The 23,426-nt window shown below is 41.7% G+C and overlaps 1 protein-coding gene across 1 annotated transcript; it reads left to right on the forward strand.

Moving 5' to 3' along the window:
* The first annotated feature begins 1,814 nt into the window (after positions 1–1,814).
* Positions 1,815–23,420, forward strand: LOC115254223 (lateral signaling target protein 2 homolog). Its single transcript, XM_062843444.1, has 2 exons — positions 1,815–2,009; positions 16,868–23,420. Exons 1-2 carry the CDS (start codon positions 1,830–1,832, stop codon positions 18,185–18,187), a joined length of 1,500 nt encoding a protein of 499 aa, XP_062699428.1. The 5' UTR covers positions 1,815–1,829; the 3' UTR covers positions 18,188–23,420.
* Positions 23,421–23,426: the final 6 nt, after the last annotated feature.

The following is a 23,426-nucleotide window of genomic DNA, read 5'->3' on the forward strand; positions in this document are numbered from 1 at the left end:
TTTTCTCAACCCCACTCTTAGCGATGTGGTCTCGCGGTTTATTTTATAGGTTTTTATGGAAAACGAAAGTATTTAGGTTTACCGCAAGTATTGTGCAATAGGTATGGTCGCTCTTTCGAATGACCCGTTTGGAGAGAAATAGCGGCAAATTGCTTTATCAACTGCTATCCCGAGTAGCATTAGTGCAGTGATCAAAATGTAATCAGCGTCAAAATGATACCAATCGTTATACAAAACATTCTATGCAATTTAAATACAGTGTTGCAGATTTTTTTAACAATAAAAGAACATTCAAATGAGTTGTTTCATGATAAAATGGCGAGTTCGTTTCATAATATTTGTCTTAATCGCTGATAAACGTTAGTTTGGTGAGCTCGTTTTAAGTAACTTTTTTTTTAAACAAAATTTGAGCCTCTGTTCCAGTTTCTGCTGGGGATGTATTGATATTCCTCCGATGGAGTAACTATATATCCACGTCCACTCCAATCTACCTAATAACCACTAGATACCCGGTCGTAAATCCACCTTGACAGACAGTATAGTGAATGGCACCGACAATGGACTACCGCGACGCGCTCCAATAATGATGGGAGGCCAATTATATATCCCCTCTCCATCCAGCTTCTGCTGAGACAACATCAAACGGAAAGCTAATCCAACTAATTGTTTCAAATTCAACTGCTGGCTGCTGGACTAGCTGAATTTAACTGCTGATGAGATAACGAGCTCCGGGTTGCGTGTTCTGACGGCGCAGAGTCAACAGAGCGAGCGGACTTTACTCTATTCAGAAGTCATTAATTCCTTCCGCCAAAAAGGCAATTACCGTCAAGTCGCCATTCACCGTGGGGGCTCCATTCACCGTGTGCTTTCGAATATTTTTTCATTATTTCCATATTACGATTGAATGGTATGACAATTTGCCTTCAATTTCACCAATACAACACTAATGAATTGTTACCATGTCAAAACGCTCATTAGAAACTTTTTAAAGTATCATTTTGACACTAAAGTATGTTTACATGAAGCGGTTTTTTGCTCGTTTACTGCATTCATAGTCAAAAAACGAAAACTGCGCTAAGGTGATTTAAGCGATAAACTAAATGTAGTAACGTTTTTCTTCCACCAAGAAGCAATTAAATCCACATATCAGGTACGTATTTTGCATTACCGAAGCAGATTTAACAAGAAAGTAGATTTACTCGTACTTTCCAATTGAAACAAAAGGACACGGTAAATGGGTACCCTAAAAATCGATGGTCTCCATTCACCGTGCCCCATATTGTCCCATATAAGTAGAAAAATTTGAAAATTTGAACATTCGTTTTTCTAATTAAATCTTGCAAGTTATTACTTGAAATGAATATAAAAGATGAAAATTCCCTTGGCTGGGTTGTTTTGATCATTTTTCAACAAAAAAGAATAAAATATCTGATACACGGTGAATGGGTACCTACTACCACGGTGAATGGTGACCTACCACGGAATTAGGCGACCTTACTACCTTCTACTAATATTACTATATCACCAAGATTTGTGAAAAAAATTCTACTTTTGTGGATATTACTTTCATTTTAACCTATAATGAAGGCAATTAACAGCGGCACCAACAATATTTATAAGACTGGTGTCAAATTACAGCCCTTATTCGCCCCGAATCATCTTAAATCCACGGTGAATGGTGCCTTGACGGTATATCTTGATCCGGCTGGCATGTGCATGTGTTTCTAAGATAATTTTTACTGGCCTGTCCTCTGTCTGATTGACAAAAAAACTCAATGACGACTATCGGGGTGTGACTTCCGAGAGCTATATTGAAGTGCGTTCTAAAAATGCCTTACAGCGTAAATCTACCGTGCAATGTCGATGAGGTCGAAGCAAAACTAACTAACTTTTTCGATGTCTTGTTTCAGGTTCTTCAGCAACGGCTGGATCAGGCAACCCGGTCCCGGATCTTCCTCAACAAGAAGCTGGACAAGTCGAAGGAGGACATTGATGATCTCAAGTTTAGGGTGAGTGTCACTTTTGTGATTTGATTTAACCCTTCAGCGCGCGCGCTGTTGTAAAAAGTACAACACTGCCAAAAAACCTCGCACGTCGTATGCAGCGCGAGCGCGGTGCAGTTTCGGTTGCTTGATGGCGCGCGTCCTGAAAGGTTAACAATAATAAGGATTTTTCTTGCAAAGTGCACTAATGATGGATCATGACAGGGACCATTAATAAACCACGTAAAGTTTTGAGGGACAGGGGGTCTGAGATGGCCAAAATTTGGTATACATACATACATACATACATACATTTATTTGTTCAACTATCACATTTAAGACAAGACATAATCAACAATAGTACGCCACAATACTCGGTTTGTGGCTGCCGCTCTTCATCCTCGGTCGCGCCCAATGCTCGCAGGTTCACGCTCCACCTTGTCCGCCAATCGTGCTCTCTGCGCTCCACGCCTTCGTGTGCCAACCGGATCAGTTGCAAACACCAGCTTTGCAGGGTTGTTGTCCGGCATTCTTGCAACATGCCCTGCCCACCGTATCCTTCCGGCTTTGGCCACCTTCTGGATGCTGGGTTCGCCGTAAAGTGCAGCGAGCTCGTGGTTCATCCTTCTCCGCCACACACCGTTCTCCTGCACACCGCCGAAGATCGTTCTTAGCACGCGTCGCTCGAAAACTCCGAGTGCTTGTAGGTCCTCCTCGAGCATGGTCCATGTCTCGTGCCCGTAGAGGATCACCGGTCTTATTAGCGTTTTGTACATGGTGCATTTGGTGCGTGGGTGAATCTTTTTAGACCGCAACTTCTTCTGGAGCCCGTAGTAGACCCCGCTTCCGCTGATTATGCGCCTTCGAATTTCACGTCTCACGTTGTTATCAGTCGTCAGTAAGGATCCGAGGTAGACGAATTCCTCCACCACCTCGAAAGTATCCCCGTCTATCGTAACATTACTACCCAGACGGATCCGGTCGTGTTCGGTTCCGCCTACCAGCATGTACTTTGTTTTTGAGGCATTCACCACCAGTCCGACCTTTGCTGCTTCGCGTTTCAGGCGGGTGTACAGCTCTACCACCGTTCCAAATGTTCTGGCGACAATGTCCATGTCGTCCGCAAAGCACACAAATTGACCGGATTTTGTGAAAATCGTTCCCCGGCTGTTGAGCACGGCTCGTCGCATCACACCTTCCAGAGCGATGTTGAAGAGTAGGCATGAGAGTCCATCACATTTCGGCTCACGGCACGAAGCCGTTGCGGGCTGCGTTGAGCTTCTGACAGGACTTCCGTGTTTCTTGGGAACGGCACAGCAGTCCCATTTCTTCACACTCCACTTCTTCCAGGCGGCGCTTTTTCTCCCGAAAGAGGCGGGTCTGCTGTTTCCGCTTCTGTTTGTAACGTTCCACGTTCTGTCGAATCCCTTGCTGCAGCATTACCGCCCTCGCTGCGTTCTTCTCAACCAAAACCGCTCTGCACTCTTCGTCAAAACATTCGTTCCGTCGATTCCGTTCCACGTACCCGATGGTGCTCTCGGCTGCGTCGTTGATGGCTGCTTTCGCTGTACTCCAGCAGTCCTCTAGAGGGGCCTCATCGAGCTCGCCATCGTATGGCAACGCGGCCTCGAAATTCTTCGCGTATGCTGAGGCGACATCTGGTTGTTTCAGTCGCTCTAGGTGTACCGTGGCGGTCGCCGGTACCGTACATTGTTGATGACGGAGAGTTTTGGGCGCAGTTTAACCATCACCAGATAGTGGTCGGAGTCGATGTTTGCGCCACGATAGGTCCTGACGTCGATATGTCGGAGAAGTGCCGTCCGTCGATCAGAACGTTGTCGATTTGAGATTCCGTCTGCTGTGGTGATCTCCAGGTGTAACTATAAGGGCGGCTGTGTTGGAAAAAGGAGCTACGTTAGGCCATATTTTTTGAGGCGGCGAAATCAATGAGTCGTAGGTCGTTTTCGTTTGTCTGCTGGTGGGCGCTGAACTTACCAAACGTCGGTCTGAATTCCTCCTTCTGGCCTACCTGAGCGTTCAAATCTCCTATGATGATCTTGAGGTCGTGGCTTGGGCAGCGATCGTACCCGCGTTCGAGCTGCGCGTAAAATGCGTCCTTGTCATCATCAGTGCTTACGGAGTGTGGGCTGTGCACGTTTATTATGCTGATGTTGAAGAATCGGCCCTTGATCCTCAACCTGCACATTCTTTCGTCGATCGGCCACCAACCGATCGCGCGCCTCTGCATATCACCCATCACGATGAAAGCTGTTCCCAGCTCGCGTGTGTTGCCGCAGCTCTGGTAGATGGTATGATTACCTCTAAACATTCGCACCATGGATCCAGTCCAACACACCTCCTGCAGCGCTACGATGCCGAACCCGCGGTCCTTCAGTATATCGGCGAGTATGCGGGTGCTCCCGATGAAGTTGAGAGATCGACAGTTCCACGTACCGAGTTTCCAATCGCAAGTCCTTTTTGTTCGCTGGGGTCGTTGCCGTTGGTATCGGTCCTTCCAGATGCGTTTCTCCAATAACTTCTTCGTTGAGCTTGAACTGCGCACTTCATCCAGAAAATAACAGATCGATACCGGCTTAAGCTTACTTCCTCACTGATAGCAGAGGTTCACTCGCAATTCCGGAACGACGATCACAATATTCATTAGAAATTCAACACCTCTTTTTGATACACCGGTGAACTCTCCGATGTAAACACTCTTCAACAATACACCGTATTAAGCCACATCTATCAAGATTTGGGTTCTCAGCTTCCGTACATCCTGCAGTTAGCTCGCATCGTTGACGATTGTTATTGGTATTTAGTTTTACCTAATCATTTTGAAAGTGGGGAAACCCTCTTTGCACATACTTGAAGTTTAGGATGGAAATGCTGCTGACCAGAGAGGAACTTCGGTACGTTGTTGACACCGTGAAGCCAGAACCGGAGACGCCGCAGTGGACCAAGGACGACAAGAAAGCGAAGGCTACGATGGGGCTGTGCATCGAGGATAACTAGGCTCGAGAACGCCGGACAACAGTTGGAAAACTCTTTGAAGATCGCCATAATCCTGAGAAGTCTTCCGGATTCCTACTCCGGGCTAGTGACGGCGCTCGAAAGCTGTCCGGATGGCGACTTGATGGTGGAGCTGGTTAAATCCAAATTGCTCGACGAATACGAGCGACGCAAGGAGCGCGGAAGTGCATCCTCCAATGCGAAGGCGATAGAGAACCATGCGAAGACCAGTGCCGGTGGAATTGCAGAGAAAACCTGTCTACTCCAGAACAAACAGAAGCAGAGCGGTAAAGAGACGGAGAAGCGCCACCCGAAAGCGAAACAGGCTACTGCAGAGCACACGAATGCAGTTCTCTTCCTTGCCGGCGAGGAGTAGCCAGATAACCGCTGAGTGATCGATAGCGGTGCTAGACGGCGCATGACAAACAGCAAATCGCCGTGCACGATGTTCGCGAAGGATGATACTCCCAACGTGTTTCTGCTAGTGTTTCTGGCGAATTTGACCACTGTGAAGTCATTTGGACTGCGGTTGCGGCGGTATTAAGGAAATTACCCTTAAAGACGTCCTCTTCACAGTGATGCCACATACACAGATTTACCTAGAATTACACAGATTTTTTCCAGTTTTCGCCTACAGATATCTGCCCAAGTAACACAGAAAACATCTTTTAAAATCAACAATTTAAAAGATGTATTATTAATGTCGTATATATGTATTAGATAACATCTTGTGCTAAAATTGGGCTCCAATTATGTTTGACAATTACAAACAACCCAAATTACAATTTGTTTTGATCATCCACTTCATTATGTATGAAATATAGCGAATTTACTTGTAAATAACATTACTAGAACACAAACAAATCGCGATAGAAAAAAAAAATCAACTTTCAACTAGAACAACTTCTGTTGCGCTCAGCGCCCTGCTCCAACTGAAAGGCCAAGAACGGCAGTAGAATCCAATCGCCGATCCACCTGCGTTAAGTAGAGTTTTACGCACTACAACAAACTTTTTGGCTGTAATGCTCTGTCAGTAATGCCACAGACAAACAGACGTAACAATTTGAACGATTTTCATGGTAATCCATCGCCCAGTTCACACTACCATCACCTGGTGGAAAAGTTGCACGAATCACTGTGTTGTGCAATATCGTCAATAGAAGGCGCTAGTGTGAAATGTCAAACGCATAGAAAAACGATGCGTGCGCCTCTGGTTGTGAATGCCACAACTATGAAAATTTAAAATGATCGTTAAATGCGTGGTCGATGGAAATTTCGCAAGTGTTACGTCTGTTTGTCTGTGGTAATGCTCTCTTTCTCCCCTCAGCATTTTATCAGCACCGATAATAGCTTCTGGTTACCGATTGCTGTATAGAATCATCCGCGAGTGGGCAGTGCACTGGGGCTCTGTCACAGAAGTCCGATGTACTCAATCGTGTACTCTCGTGCTGCTAGTCAATTGGAAATCAATTTCATCACTCGCGAATTATTCTGCATGCGTTGGCGCATGCGCAGATCAAGTTTATCGTCGACGATTATGCTATATGAATAAAAAATCACGGGAAAACTAAAAATTGACGACGGTGTTCGCCATCAACAAATTAAACATCACGATGCTTGACAATTTGACAGCACCCTAACCTCACTAAAGAATAAGTTGTAATTTGGTTATTTCAATGTTGTAATGACTGTCCCAAAACAAAACTAATATTTTGATATGCGCGTGTTGAATCAACGCTATCAAAGCGTAATACAAAAGTTGATGACACATACCTCCACAATCCATTATTGGATTGCTATCATAATGCAATTTCAACGTTGTTTCTACTCAATAATGATAATGAAAATTTGTAAAAATGAATAAGTTTTGCAGCAACAGTGTTGGTCAAAAACAAGTTTACTTGTTCATAATTTAAATAAAAATGTGAAACAAATTAAGCCTTATTATTTCCCTTGTTTGCGAATAAAACTGTTATCAATTCTAATGTAAAATTTTGATAATGGAATTTTGTTTGAGGCATTGTCTGTGAAAACCATTGTAATTCAGATTACAGATTGGTTTTAACAGAATTATGATTGTGATAGTTTATGGAATTTGGAACGGCACTGTAGGTCTTTCGAAAAATCTGCCATATTGCTTCTGCTTGTGGATTCACAATTAATCTTGAAAAATCAGTATTTTTTGGCTGGGACATGTTACGTTTTCAGCTATTCAGTGGCGCATAATTTTCGGGCGACTTAAAACAATGATTTCACGATAAATTCAGCATCGCACGAAAAAAACATCTGTGCTACCATTGCGTAATGCCCATTTCAGAATTTGTTATCTAAAGAGCCAATGAATCCATCACTTAGAATTTGTTTTAAGGTTGAAGAAGTTAAATGAATTCATAATCGTTTATTTTTCTGATGTGTTCTACATTTAACATTGATGATCTTCTTGATTGGCTATAATTGTAAGTAATATAACTTAGAAAAAGCTAAATCTCAACATCTGCATATGGTATGTAATATAAGTGTATTTTCTAAGTTATATCACTTGAATGCTGCTTATTTTCAACGACTAAATATTATTGTATTATGATCGTATTTTACAAGTTTGCATTGTAGACAAATAACTAAATTACAACTAATAATTTTTCAAGCGTTTATTTGAACGTACTGCGGACGTCATTTTTAGTACTATAAGTGTATTTGAATACATATTACACAACTTGTGAGATGTTTTATAAGCCGCCATTTTTTGCGCTGTTTTGATGATATAAGTGCTCGGATTAATGTCAATATAACAAGAATAATACTCCTGAATAAGCATTATAAGTGATTTTTTAACTATTATAAAACAAGTTGTGTTACTTGGGTGTGATCACAGATCAAAGATATTTGCAATAAAAAAGATTTTCAAGATTTTTGAAACAATAATGACTTCCGTGAAGAAACACTTTTTATCACTTTTTATCAACTGGTTTTTATGGTGACGATGAACATAACTTTGTGATTTATCTCTCGCTGACTGGGCTTGAGACGTGTCAATGTGACAAATCAGCGAAAGCGAGCTCGATTCTGATCCCCTGACTCACGCTCCTTTTTGCAAACTTATGTAACGGGCTGTCCAAAATACTTGAAACACCTTAACCACTTTCAAAATTGTATAGGAGCCTCGTAGCCGTGCGGTTAGGGTCACCAAGCTTATAATCGCACCATGCTATGGGGTGAGGGTTCGATTCCCGCTGCGGGCGTTGAAACTTTTCGTGAGAATAGTTTCTTCCCCATTTCCACTGGTGCATGCTCCGTTGTCCGTTGTCTAATGTTAAGTTCAAAACAGTCTGTACAGCCAAAAGCTGAAGACGTTGTCCGTGTCTTTTAAAAGTTTGGTTTCCAAAGTATAAAAAAAAATTAGCAGACTCGGTGCTCAAATTTTAATAAGTTCCCATCTGGGCCCTCTTTTATTTATTCTTTACATTAACGACATTTCCTTCATCCTGAAGAAAACAAAAGTGCTTATTTATGCCGACGATATGAAACTATATATGGAAATAAGGAATCAAGAAGACATCAACATATTTCAGAATGAAATTCGCATATTCCACACATGGTGTTCGAAAAACCTACTACAATTAAACATCAAAAAGTGTAATTTAATATCATTCAGCAGAAAACGAAACACACCAAACATATCAATTTCCTTAGGAGATCAGTATGTGGAAAACGCACGGGTATTCAGCATGACCATGCTGAGGGTGACGGGTTCGATTCCCGGTCGGTCCAGGATCTTTTCGTAAAGGAAATTTCCTTGACTTCCTTGGGCATAGAGTATCTTCGTGCCTGCCACACGATATACGCATGCAAAATGGTCATTGGCAGAGGAAGCTCTCAGTTAATAACTGTGGAAGTGCTCATAGAACACTAAGCTGAGAAGCAGGCTTTGTCCCAATGAGGACGTTACGCCAAGAAGAGAGAGAGAGAGAGAGATGTGGAAAAATGTAGTAGAGTTAGGGATTTAGGAGTAATCTTAGATTCTAAACTTAATTTCAATGACCACTACAATACCATTATACATAGGGCAAATAACATGCTTGGCTTCATAAAACGCTTTAGCTTTAATTTTGACGACCCCTACACAATAAAAACATTATATGTTGCCTATGTTAGGTCAATTCTGGAATATTGTAACATTGTCTGGTCCCCATTTCAAAGTAAGCATATCGATCGAATAGAATCAGTACAAAAGCAATTTCTATTATATGCTCTTCGAAAATTAGGTTGGACCACATTTCCTCTTCCATCTTATGAAGCGCGCTGTAGGCTTATCAATATTCAAACACTGAAACAGCGTCGTGAAACTGCAATGGTTTTATTTGTTAACGACATCGTTTCGCAGCGAATTGATTCAACTGAAATCTTATCAAAATTAAACTTTTACATACCCTCACGGCAATTGCGAAATCGACACTTGTTTAAAACAACCCATAGTCGCACAAACTATGCCAAAAATGAACCTTTGAATCAAATCATGAACATTTATAATCAACACTGTGAAACTATTGACTTAACTATGTCGCGGCATAATTTAAAGAAATATTTTAACACTATAAGAAATAACATCAGTAGTAGTACTTAAAATATTTAAAAAGCACAAATTACACACATCCACCAGCATACACTATTTATATATTTTCTTATATGTATTTTATTAACAACATGTACTATAGCTTTAAGAAATGAAACAAAAACTGTATGTATTTGTATATGTACTAGTCTACGTTGATTGACGAAACTGAATAAATAAATAAATAAATAAATAAATAAATATAAATTATATATTCTAGTTGAAGTGTCTCTGGCGCATTGTTTTTAACGTTATTGTGGTTTCTGGTGATCTTCAGATGCAGAGCAGTTTTTTGGTCGATGGTTTTATTCCAGGGAAATTTATTAAGGCATAACATCTGTTCAACCATGACAATAGCATTATGACCATTTTTGGTTTTTTTATACAAATTGCTCAAAACAAATAGATTTTTAAGTCATTAACTCATCACAGATTTTTACTAAGATTTTCTGGAATTTCCTACAGATGAAAAAGATTTTTTTGACCAAAATCACAGATGAAAACCGAAAAAAATGTGGCATCACTGCCTCTTCAAGCCGACGCAGAATTGACCAATCCAAATTCCTGTGTGGTAGTGGTTTGTGTTCAGATTTCCCGTGTTAATCTATCTGTAAGAACTTTGTAAACATCTTTTGTTCTCACGTATATGGATAGGCTTGCATTAGGTTTCGTGAGACATTTTTTGGACAACTCAATAAGGCTATCCATTGAGTTGTCCAAAAAATGTCTCACGAAACCAAATGCAAGCCTATCCATATACGTGAGAACAAAAGATGTTTACAAAGTTCTTACAGATAGATTAACACGGGAAATCTGAACACAAACCACTACCACACAGGCATTTGGATTGGTCAATGGCGAATTACCGCGATGGGGATGACAGCTAAAAGTGTAAACAAGGTGTTAATACAACATAACAAAGTTTCGTCAAGTGTCGTCGGTGCTTAACAAATTCCTTTGTGTTCAACTGTCACCCCGTTATGTCACAACGTATGTCAATAATACATAGTAAACAAAAGAAATCAGCTGTTCGCATCTGTCTCATAGATAGCTTTATAGCAGTTGGTTGTCGGTGGCACAGCTGACTGAGCGAATTTTCCATTGGATTCAAGCGGGATGGCTGCGAGATTGTTGATGCTGCTGGAAAAGCTATTGCCAAAGGCGATCGCAGTGGAAGCCTGTACGTCCTGAGGATTTCGGAGTCTGCGATGGAGGTGCAAAGCCAGCGGCATAACGAGTGGTGCTAACACCAATGGCACAGAAGGTTTGACCACAGGGAACCTGCGGTTGGGGATAATAAGATATATAAAGAGAAGCTCGGCGATGGAATGGAGCTCAAGGACTGCGGGATACGTATGACGTGTGAGCCGTGCATCGAAGGGAAGCTCTCGAGGATGCCGATTACCGAAAATAGCCACGAAGAACACCAAGGAAGTGTTGGACCTGGTACAGACGGATTTGTACGGTCCGATGCGAACTCCGACACCGAGTGGAAACCGTTTTCTGATAATATTCATCGACGACAAAAAAAAAGTTGCAGGAATTCTAGATCATGAAAATGTGGCTGCGTTTTTCAGCAAGCAAAACGAATCATGAAAGTCCAGGCAAGTCCATAAGTCTGGCGTGAAGTGCTCCCGGAGTAAGAAGCTTGGATATATTGCGTCGGAGTGCCAAAAGGAAGCAAGTGAGAAGCCGATAGAGAAGCGCGGATCCCAGAAAGGACTTGCATATTTCTTCGCTACCTATGCTGTGCATTCATCGGAACGATAAAGACTGATTCTTCGATTTCATCCCCTTATACCGGAATAAGAAGATGTTGGCAAATCAGCAGCTCGTGTAGCGGAGGATCAAGGTAGCCTACAGTGCAAAGCTGCCCGATGTGGCGAAAAGATTGGCGAAGCTGGAAGCGGATTGAGGTGAAGCGACCTACTTACCTTACCGATCAGTCTAAGGCCGGGGTGGCCTCTGCTGTTCATAGTAGCAGCTCGTGGTTCATTCGCCTGGGACCTGGGACCTCACAATGAGCGACGTGCTTTGCGTCCCTGACCTGACGCACTCTCCGTAAGTTAGGTATGCCAAGAAGTGTTCAAGGTGTTGTTGGAGTGCAAGGTTATCAATCTCGTCATTGAGATCGGGAAGCGAATGGCCTCTACAATTTGTCCGATACGAAGCATCCCGTTGCAAATTTGGTTCAGAACGTAGTAACGATCTAGCGCTTCGGCGTATTGGGCACCTCTCTGCCTGCGGAATGAAGCATTTGAAGGAGATGGAAACTGGACTGGAATTCGAGCTGCAAAATCCGGAGCGATGCATACCGCACATTGAAGGTACTGGAACTGATTCATTCGTACTTGTACGGGCTCATGGAAGCCATGTCCATTGAAGGCAGTGGGTATTTTCCAGCGTTTACGGAGAATCAAACGGGAGAGCGGATAAGGCGAATATATACGGACCAAAAATACAGAATGTACAGGACATTGATCAAAAGAGCGAAGAATATGCTGTCGAATCCGGACGACAGATATGAACAGAAGTGGTAGCGGTTTTGTCACAAAGAGAAATTTTGTGGCAGGCGGCCGGATACAAGGCCAGATGTGTCCCATTTTCGTATATTCGGCGTATGGTATGGTATGCCGAAGGAGAAGCGAAAGAAATGGGAGGAAAAGTTAGAAGCATATATCTTCGTTGGCATCAGCGCAGTGAAGGTTCCAATAGGACAGAGTGTACAACGAGCGGGCAACGTAACCTTGTTTATCCGTGAAAGCCAAGTGAAGCACAGGACACCATATGACCACAAATGAAATGCGGAAGGATGCGAATTGGCGATTTAGACCGAACAAACCAAAACAGAAGAGGAATCTAAAAGAGAATCAGCTGGGCTGGGCGAATCGGTCTACCTACAGCGACGCGGATTCGAATATAGATAAAGAATCACAACCTTTCGTGCTCCATCTCCAATCACAGGACCCACAATTGTTAGTAAGGTGTAGTGCGAAGAAGCATACTATTCCAGGCAAATATCGTGATTATATCATGAGCTGTAATATTTTTTCTGTTTCGAAAATCGAACAGAATTGCGGTGGAACGGCGGACGAACCCGACACATTTCATGAAGCAGTCAGTCGACTCGCTAGCGACAGGTGGAGGGAAACGATGGTGTCTAAATACGAGGCTCTAGAGGATAACCATACGTGGGATGTGATCGACCTTCCAGACGCGAGGAAACCAAAGGCTTTTCCCAGGCCTATGACGTTGACTACAACGTAACGTTTTTCGCCAGTGGTTCGATACACTACCATCCGGTATTTGATGTCGATTGATGCAACGATTCATTTCCATATGCAGCTGGATGCGGTGAAGATGTTCCTGCAAGGAGATCCTGGCGGTTTTGCCGGAAGGATTTTTCTATCCGACATAGCCTAGGGAGTTTGTCGGTTATGGAAAGCACTCTTTGACCTACAGCAAGCCACCGTGAAGAAAAAATAGTACAGTTTGAAACAACAAACACGTTTGTTGATTCACAATCTAATGAAATAGTAATTTCAAACTGAACATTTGTTGTTTTTACATCTCTATTTCGATTTGATACAAACCAAAAAATTGGTTGTTTTTACTACCAGCTGTTTCTTTCATAATAACAAACGAAATCAGTTACTTTAAACTACTATTTGTCATTTTTTTTACCGGAATGCAACCGTTTATTTTTATTAAATCTTAGGTTGATCCAACCGGCATACACAAACTAACCCTACGTCTCCACTAGACAGAAATGTCTTGCCATTTTGCTGCCAGAAAGAGAAAACGTAACAGAAATGAACAACATCGCTGCTTTCCTTGCAAACAGCGAGAGAACATTTCTGTCATGACACATCTGTCCAGCAAAATGGCAAGACATTTCTGTCTAGTGGAGACGTCGGGTAAATTACTAGCAAATGACATTCGTTCGACAACAGCGCTTTCTTGCGCCAGGAAAACGAACTATTTGAACAACAATAATCAAAGCAGCTGTTGTGTTTCGCTGCGTCGTAAATGACATTCGAATGAGTTGCTGGTCGGCCGTCATGGTGTGTTTGGGAGTAAACTAGTTTTTTTTTTCATACCGCTCAATGCACCTGGTCCTGCATAAGTCCTCGTGAAGTCCGGACAGATTCCAGATTGTAATTGTTATCAAAAGGTCACTAAAACGAAAGTGTCGTGCTTTTCTTTCCTTTTTGAGTTGTAACGAAGAAATTCGCTTCATGTCGTCCCGCGAATCAGAAAGTAAATACTGGACCTAGTACTGAACCTAGAGAGAAACACGTAGCAATATGAGCAGCAAAATAAACAATTCAGGCCAAACATTTCAATAGGTCCTATCTGCATTTGAGAGGCTCTCTTTGTTCACTTTCTCTTTCAATTATTGCAATGTAATGGTACACTTTTCAACTATTTTTACAGTACAAATCAAAAGACGATTATTTTGACCATCGTTCAGTGCAAGGAGACAATCATAACACAAATAAACAGCTGAGATATTGACGAAAGAGAGGGAAACCAAAGAGAGCCTCTCTTCTGCAGATAGGACCTTTAGACATGTTTGGCCTGAATTAAGCTTGGTATGAGCACATACGTTACATAACAGCAAATTAAATTATAGAATAAAGTGGAAGGGGTCCCATTCCCATGTAACACTGGTATTGTTGAAAACAGTTATACCCTAAGAAATTTCTTTTAGGAAGTTTTGGCAGGGACCGGTGGAAATGGCGTTGGGATTGAGTTGCCTGTGGTGTTGAGATGGCGTCCACACTAAAACCGCATCATGGTTGTTAATGCTGAGTGTAGTAGTGTAGAATTGCCGTGTTACGCTCTTCCGAATTTGATTTATTTTGAATGTTTTCTTGCTAAATTATTGCCGCAATCGTTGTATATTAGTGCAAGATTATAAGAACTATCGCATACCAGTGGGTTTTCAATAATATTGAAAACATTTTGCCTAAAATATGACCGAAAAGAAAGCAGCATCCTGCAAAGATGTGGTGAAGTGTGAAGAATGCGCAATTGTCATCTACAACACCGAGTTTCCTGTGTATGCTGTGTGCAACGGTCCGTGTGGTAAATCCTTTCACGCTTCATGCATTGATATGAGTAAAGAGAACCTTCGAGCTATAGCGAGTGGTATGATGTGGATGTGCACCCGCTGTTTGCCAAAATTCAACGATTGGAAAAATAGCCATCAAAAATCGTCACCTACCGTTGAGTTTGATCAAATACATTCGGATATCGCCGAATTAAAAACCCAGATATCATTGATCGTTGATTCCCTGCAGCAAACAACCTCGGTCGAAACATCTTCTTCTGCTAATATAGCGACGTTGGTTTCTCGATGTTTAGGTGCCTCGATTGCAGACTGCTTTGACGTGGTAAAGTTAGTCTCAAAACGAACGGACTGTCGGCTGCTGGATTTCATCTCATTCAAAGTAACACTCAAGGTGCGTTGGAAGGATTTGGCTTTGCGTGCATCGACCTGGCCGGATGGAATTGTGTTTCGCGAGTTCGAACATCGCCCACGAAATGTTTGGAAGCCGTAATTTGTCTCACGCGATGGTTTTATGATCTCTTATAAATGTTATGTAACGTTTGCTTTGTATACCGTCGTTCGGGGTGACATTGGGCCTAGGGGGTAACATTGGTCCATCGATCCTACGGATTCAATATAAGTAAGAGAATCCAGCGAAGGATGCCAAGTATCTTAGAATTATGTATTCTAGTAGTTTAGCACACAATATGCATTCTCGTTGTATTCTAAATGTATAGAATAGTGGCCCAATGTCACCCCGCTTTGGCCCAATGACACCCTGCACGACGGTACGTTTAAATTATTTTATTGTAATATTATTAATACAACAGTCTGTACAACTTTTAAGTTGAAGATGTAGAATAAAAAAAAAAGAATGATACTCGAACTCGAGCTTGATGAGCGCATTGTTGCAGTACCTACCGTGGACTTACATAAAGAATTACATCCAGAAAATCCCACAATTTTGAACGTGGAAACTTGCAGCACCGAAGAATGGCGTCTGGTTTATCTTTTTTGTGCTTCCATCATAGTCACCTGTGGCTTTGCGGCTGTAAATTAGTTCGACCGCGAGTCAACTGTGTCGCTGCTATCGGTAAAAAGCGTTCGCCAGTTCAGCGCTAGAGTGGGTCATATTCTTTATTTATTATAATTGTGACTAGTTTGATTCTACCCTCCCTGCGATTAAAACAAACCAATATTGCGGTTAACGAAAAAACAACAAACATATTAGTTTGAACCAAACCAAATTACACGTGTGAAATGAAAACTACTACGTATCGTCTTAAGACAATCATACGAGTACGTACATACGAGTTGTAAAAGTTTGCCAAACATCGCATTTCAATGTAAGGCTTCTGAACTGAGTTATAGATAAATGAATCAAACCAAGGTGATCAAAAATATCATTGCCTCTACGACACGTGCGCTTACTTCAAAATCAAAGGTGGCATGATCCTTATTGTGGCCGTCTACGTGAACGACATGTTGGTGTTTCAAACAACCAGCGTTGAGCAGACAGGCTCAACAAGTAACTGAAGTTCCGATTGAAGAACCTCGGTTTGGTCAGCAAAATCCTCGGGATGCGAGTGATCAGAGACGGCAGCCGATTGATGCTTGATCAAAAGGGCTACATCAACGTTTTTTGTACCGTTCAAATGTTTCTGATTACAATTCGGGTTGCGACATCTGCTGATCCGAATCAGAAGCTGTCCATGGTGATGTGTCCAAACAAGGGAGAAAATAGGTTGAAAAGTACAAAATAGGGAGATAGCAACGGACCAGGGGATTGAACCCAAGAGCTTCTGCATACGAATCAGAAGCGGTAGTTACTAGATTAGACCCGTTCGAATATTCTATCTACGGGTTTTCAGGAAATTCTAGAAAATACACCTGGAACATTGTGGTTTTTTTTTTAAATGCATCAAAACTCTTGAAACATGTCTTGCATAAATTTGCAGGGACTCTTGCTCTTAGGTTTACAATGGATATCTGTAAAAAAAAATCGTCAAGAATCTTCCAAAAATCTCTGGGAGAACTTTTTGAATTATGACCAATCTTTTTTGCAAAATTTGAACCGCTGGCCACGAAAGTTGTCGGTTCCGCGTGCCTCGGTAAGAGTTACCAAATTCATACCGATCAAAACTGCTTCAAATCATCTATTTTTACATCAAACTAATGGTCTCCTTCTCATATTTATTCTCATTTCAGCTCGAAGAGAAAACCATCGAACTGGAGGGCACCAAAGCGCAGCTCCGAGTGCTGGAGTCCAAACACCAACAGCAGCAGCAACAGCAAAGCGCCAGCAAGTCCTCCTCCTCGTCGTCCGGTTTCAGCCCGGAGCATCACCACCATCCTCATCATCTTCCTTCGGGCGCTGTCCCCGCCTTGGCCTCCGCCAGTGGTGGCGGATCACCGACATCGTCCAGCAAAACGGCCGCCTCCTCGGTGGTCAGTACCTCGGCCGGTGGCATCGTTAGCCACCAGCACCGATCCGCTTCTACCTCGGAACTGGCCCAGCTGTCGTCTCCAGTTCACCACCATCATCATCACCACCACCACCATCAGCAACAACGGGAGTTGGCGCTGAGGTTGGCTCAGAGTCAGGTTTCAACGCCCAGCATGAAGGCGATGACCCCGCTGGCCATGGACGAGATCCTGCAGCACTCGAGTAGTACCGAGTCGGCGCAGGATCAGGCCGAACGGGATGGGCGGTTGCAATGTCCGGAGACTCCTCGGAGGAGGCCCAGCAAGATTCCACTGGCCGGGACTAAAGGGTATGCGGCGCCGAAACCGCCTACCGGAAGGAACTTCCTGGCGTCACAGCAGCAACGGGGGGAGAAGAGTTCCCCGTCGCCGTCGGGGTCCCTGACGAACAACAAGTCGCTGAACAAGAGCACCGGGAGTCTGAACACGATGAAATCGACTGGGCCCAGTTCGATCACCAGCAAGGACCGCGGCGGCAAGGACGTGAGTCTGAACCGACCGGATTCGGCACAGAGCTGGCGACAACGGGACACCTCGCTGGAGAAGAGCCGCAGTTCATCGATTCCGGTTTCGAAGGGAGCCGGCGGATCGTCGCCGACGGTGGTCAAACCGGTGGCCGCTATCACGACGACCATGGTCAGCAGTTCGCCGCTTCCGAAGGCGAAGAGGGATTCGCTGACGACGCGGGTCAAGAACCTGGACTCGCTCTCGCGGTTCCAATCGTCGGGGGCTTCCGCTTCCACGGGGAATCTGAGCAAGTCCAGCTCGAAGAAGGATCTGAGTTCGAGCTTTACGACGGGCCAGCTGCGGGATCGGAAGCAAAGTTCCAGCGCCATCCGGCGTGTTAGTAGTGCTTCCGTGGGGCGAGGGTCGTCGTCGTCTTCGCCGGGGGCTGCCGGAGGGGGAGAGCAGAACAACAACGGTAACGGTTCCTCCGGCGGCGGCAGTGGTGGAGGCCAGGGTGATACCGGATCCAGTGGATCCGGTGACAACGGAAAGGTACGGAATATTCGTTCCTCGTTTTGGAATTGGTTGAAGATCTAAGTTTTTTGTGACCGTATTTTTTTACGTTTATTGATGTGAGTAATTCGACCCCTTTGTATGCCGGGAGGAAAACCGGAAGCGGGTTCCCGGAGAAATCGTGTTCCTTTCTAACCTTATACTTTCGTGTGTGCGGAACTCTCTTATCAGTTCGCGCGAAGCGTTTCGTTAGGTTGATTTTTTTTTCTTCTCTGTATCCTACTCGAGAGAGAGAACGCGGTAATGTTTCCGTATCGTATCCTTTGACTGAATCGTGAATTAGTGATTTCTATGTAAAGAGCAAGAAAGAATGAAGAATTGCGCGCGCAGGGTGTTACTTTAAGGCTAAATAGGGAGAGTTGTAATCAAAAATAAAGTGATTTCATTGGTTTCCGCTAGAAGAAACGAAAGAAGAATTTTAACACAATTTATACCAGTACACTAGAAGTGAAAATTAGGAGAAAAAAAATAACAGGAAAAATCGATGGCCTTATGCACGTTCAGTGTTGTTGTTTTACTACTACTATTATTAACAGTTTCTAACAGGGGATGCCAGATGCGGAATTGGATATTTTTGATAGACGTTCACTAAGGAGTTGCTTTACAATTTTTTCCGAAAATTTTTTCAGGAATTATTTAATAAATCTTTCTAGAAGTGCCTACAGGAATCTCTCTGGGATTTTCATTCAGGAATTCTTTTTGGGAGATGATGCAGGATTTTTTTCATGTATTTTTTTAGGAGCTTCTTCGGAGATTTCTGAAGAAATTTCTTCAGAAATGGCTCTTGGAGTCCCTTCTGAAGTTTCATCAAGAATTCCATTTGTTTTTTTTTTCAGAAATTTTTGCAATAGTTTCTTTTAAAATTGATTACCTATGACAAGTCTTCAAAGTTTTTGCTTCAACAGTTTTTGTAGGAACCCCTTCAGGAGTTTTTTTTTAAAAACTATCCCAGATTTACTTTCAGAAATTTCTCTAGTAGTTAATGCATAAATTTCTTCAAGATTTTCTCAAAGTTTGTAAGATAATTCTACTAAGAGTCTGCACAATTCTATCACGAGTTCTTTTAGGAATTCCTGCAGTATTTCTTCAGGAGTTATCGGTGCAATTCCTTCAGAAATTTCTCTAAGAGTTCCTTCAGGAATTCTTTTAGAATTTCTTTCAAGGTTGCTCCAGAAACTCCTTTATAAATTCCTGCCTAAGTTTCTATGAAGAATTTCAAAATAAAATTTTCCGAAGGTTTTTGCTTTCAGGAGTTTTTTCGAAAATTCTCCCAGGATTAGCCCAGAAACTTCTTTTAAAAATTCCTCTCATAAGCTCCTGCAGAAATTCCTCCGGGTGGTTTCACAAGAAACTCCTCCAGTAGTTCCTTCAGAAACTGCCGAAGGATTCCCATCCGGAGCTTTTTTAGGATTAAGCTTTCATTATTTTTTTTTTCTAGGAAAGAAATTTCTCAAAGAGTTCTTTCAGGAATTCCTCGAGAAGTTTCTTCTTGATTCTCGTAAGAATTCTTTTAGAAATTGATACAGGGATTTTCAGGAAATCTTCAATGAGTTTCGCCAGGGACTCCTAAAAAAGCTTTTTCAGAAATTTCCCTATAATTTTCTTCATGCATTCCAAGAAAATCTTACTAAAGGTACCTACAAGAATCCCTCGAAAAGTTTCTATCAGAAGTTCTTTTTAAATTGGATGCAGTATTGTTTTTTCATGAATTCTTTTACGAGTTCCCACAAAAATATCTGAAGGCATCTGAAGCAATTTCTCTAAGAGTCCCTTCAGAAGTTCCTTCAAGTATTTATAAGAGTTTTTTTTTTCTTTAGAAACTGCTGCAAAATTGCTTTCAAATTTTCTTCAAGACTACCTATAACAAATCTTAAACGAAGTGATTCAAAAGTTTTTGTAGAAATCCCTTCAGAAGTTTTACTAAAAAATCTCCCAGAATTACTTTCAGAAATTTTTCTAGTTGTCAATGCATGAATTTCCACTAGGAGTTTTTTTCACAGGAGTTCTTCCAAGAATTTCTGCAGTAGTTTTCAGGAATTATTTTGGGAGTTTCTTCAAAGGTTCATGTAGCAGTTTCTTCATAAATTTCTCTTGGAGTTCCTTCAGGAATTCCTCTAGGATCTATTTCAAAAACTGCTCTAATATTCCCTAGTAAATTCCTGCACAAGTTCCCATAGATATTGAAATTTCGCGTTTTTCTAGAGTTTCTTCAGAGGTTCCTGAAGTAGTCTCTTCAGGAGTTCCTCTAGGAGATATTTCAGAAAATTTTCAGATGTTTCGTCAAAGTTGCTTGAGGGGGTTCCTTTCAGGATTTTGTTCAGAGTTCCCTTCAAGGAATCCAGGAAAGCCATGTGCCATTTTGATCCAAGCGAAGGTACTTCTTCAAAGCTCCACTTGCAGTACCGCGATTTTTTTTTATTTTTGCTTCTTCCTGTACGCACGGTATCGATCACGGTCGCCATGTAGTGGGAAAAAATTTCGAATAATAGCTCCAAAAGTGTCTGCAGGAATTCGTTAGGAGGTCCTTATCTAGTAATTAGTACATGAATGCCCTCAGAAGTTCGTGCAGAAATGTCTGAATTTCAGTGCTTCTGCAGAAATCCATCTGGGAGTTTCCTAATGTATTCCTCCAGGAATTCTTTCAGAAAATGCCGCCGGAGCTTCTCAGGAATTATACTGAAGTTTATCTAATGAACCGTTCAGAAATTTCACAAGAAGAACATTCTGGAATTCTTCGAAGAGTTTCTACATTAGATCTTTTAGTAGTTCCTTCAGTAATTCGCTGCCCCCATTCGCACAACAGTCCCATGTGAATAGGAAACCCAGCAAACATGGTAAGAGTACCCAGCGAATAGGGGTAGTGTAGTCCTGTAGACACAAGAATCCTTCCAGAATTTCTCTTGGATTTCCTTTAGAAATTGTTCCAGGAGTTTGTCGAATCGTTACTTTGGCGATTTTATCAGGAGTCCCTTCAGGAATTTCGCTGAAAGAGTTCTTCTAGAAGTTTCTTCAAGAGTTCTCATACAGCATGTCACGGTTGCCATGTAGTTGTAAAGGATTTCGAGTAATAGTCCCAAAAGTTTCTGCAGGAATTTCTTTTGGAGTTTGTTTAGAAACTTCTCTAGAAGTTTGTGCATGAATGGCTTCAGAAATTCTTGAATTTTTAAAGTGCTCCATCAGAAATCCCTCTAGTAGTTTCTTTGGGTATTCTTTCTAGAAGTTGCCGTAGGAGCTTCTTCAGGATTTATGCTGGTGTTTATCTGTTGATCCCTTCAGAAATTTCTCTAGTTTTTTCATTACGTCTTCTAGTAGTTTCTTCAAGAATTCCTCCAATAGTTTCTACAAAAATTTCTAGAATTTTCTTCAGAAATTGTTCCAGGAGTTTGTCTAATAATTACTTTAGCGAACTCTCTGGAATTCCTCTGGAACAGTTTTTCTAAAAGTTTCTTCAAGAGTTTCTATGTGGTATATTACGGTCACCATGTAGTGGGGAAGTGTTTTGAGTAATATCTCCAAAGCTTTCTGCTGGAATTCTTTTAGGAGTTTGTCTAAAAACTCCTCTAGTAATTAATGCATGACTGTCCTTTGGAAATCGTGGAGATATTGTTGTTTCAGTTGTTTCAGAAATTCCTGAATTTAGAATGTACTACAGTAGAAATCCCTCAGGGAGTTTCTTCAGATATTCCTCCAGGAGATCTTTCGGAAGTAGTTCCTCCAATAGTTTCTACAAGAATCTCTAGAAATTGCTTCAATAATTTCTTCAGAAGTTCTTCCACAAATTATTGCAAGAGTTTGTCTAATCGTTATTGTGGCATTTTCTCTAGGAGATCCATGAGTTTCGGAAATTTCTCTGGAAGAGTTTTCTAAAAGTTTCATCTAGAGTTCTGCTAGACTTTGCTTTAAGAATTTCTTTAGAAGTTTGTTTCCTTGTCGACCAAGATCCATGGAAATTCTAATAATCCAAGTTTTTAAAGAAGTTATTTTGGAATTTATCCAGAATTCTATTTAAAAATTGCTATAGCAGTTCATTTGAGCATTTTTCCAGGAGTTTCGGCATAAATTAATGTAGGAGCTGCTTCAGGTATCTCTCTAGAAGTTCCAACAAGAATCTCTAGAATGTTTTTCTCTAGGAGTTCATTCAGTAGCTGCTTCAGAAGTTTATCTAAGTTTCTTTAGAGATTCTACTAGGAGATCCTTCAAAAATTGCCCTAGAGATGTAATTCTCAAATGAGTTTATTTAGGAATTCTTTTATGAGTTTAGTCAAAGTTTTCATCAAGGAATCCAGACAAATCCTACTCCTTTCCTCAAAACTCGTCAAGTAATGAAAGCAAGAATATCTGGTAAGAGTTCCTACAGATGTTTCTCCAGAGTTCCTTCAGAAATTCTTATTAAGGATTCCTGCAAAAACCCCTCTGGGAGTTTTTTCTGAAAGAGGTCCGCAGAATGCTTTTCCTTTGTGTCATAAGGAGCTGTTCTGTTTTTTTTTTTGTAAATGTTACATCACGGTCGCCATGTAGTGAGTTTTGAATAATCGTTCCGAAAGTTTTTACAGAAATTCCTTTCTAAAAATCCTCCAATAATTAATCGATGCATGTCTCTTAGACTACCAGCGGATATTTCTCCAAGAGTTGCTTCAGAAATCTCTCTTAAGAGTTCATGCAGTTCCTTTGGGAGTTTTTTAAAATGAATTCCTTCAGAAGCTGTCACAGGATTTCCTTCCGGAGTTTCTTCAGGATTTTTTTTTATTTATCCAGATTTCTTTTTGGAAATTCCTCTTGCAGTTCATCCAAGAATTCTTGTAGGAGTTTCGACATAAATCATTCTAGGAGCTCCTTTAGGAATTTCCCTAGGAGTTACTACGAGAATCATTAGATTTTTTTGTCTTTTTTTTTTTCTCTCGGGGCTCATTTTAGAAACAGAAGAGTTTCCTCTAGAAGATCCTTCAAAAATTTCTCTAAAGGATTCTTCCAGTATTTCCTTCAGAAATTCCTTCAATACTTTCTACTAGATTCTCTAGAAATTCCTTGTTCTTGTTAGTAGTTCCTTTAGATATATCGCTTCTGCTGAATGTTTTGCCGGAGTGTCTCCAGGAGTTATTCTGGAATTCATTTAAATGCTACGTCACGGTCACCATGTAGTAAAGGTTCAGAGCTGTGAACACCGTATTGGACATAGGATGTTAATTTATTCAGTTGCACTGCAAAGTTTAGTAACGGTTAGAATCAGTAGGCTAAAGCTAAAGAGTACCATTGTGAAATTTTT

This window comes from Aedes albopictus, unplaced genomic scaffold (genome assembly GCF_035046485.1).
Source record: "Aedes albopictus strain Foshan unplaced genomic scaffold, AalbF5 HiC_scaffold_221, whole genome shotgun sequence".
Lineage (NCBI taxonomy): Eukaryota > Metazoa > Arthropoda > Insecta > Diptera > Culicidae > Aedes > Aedes albopictus.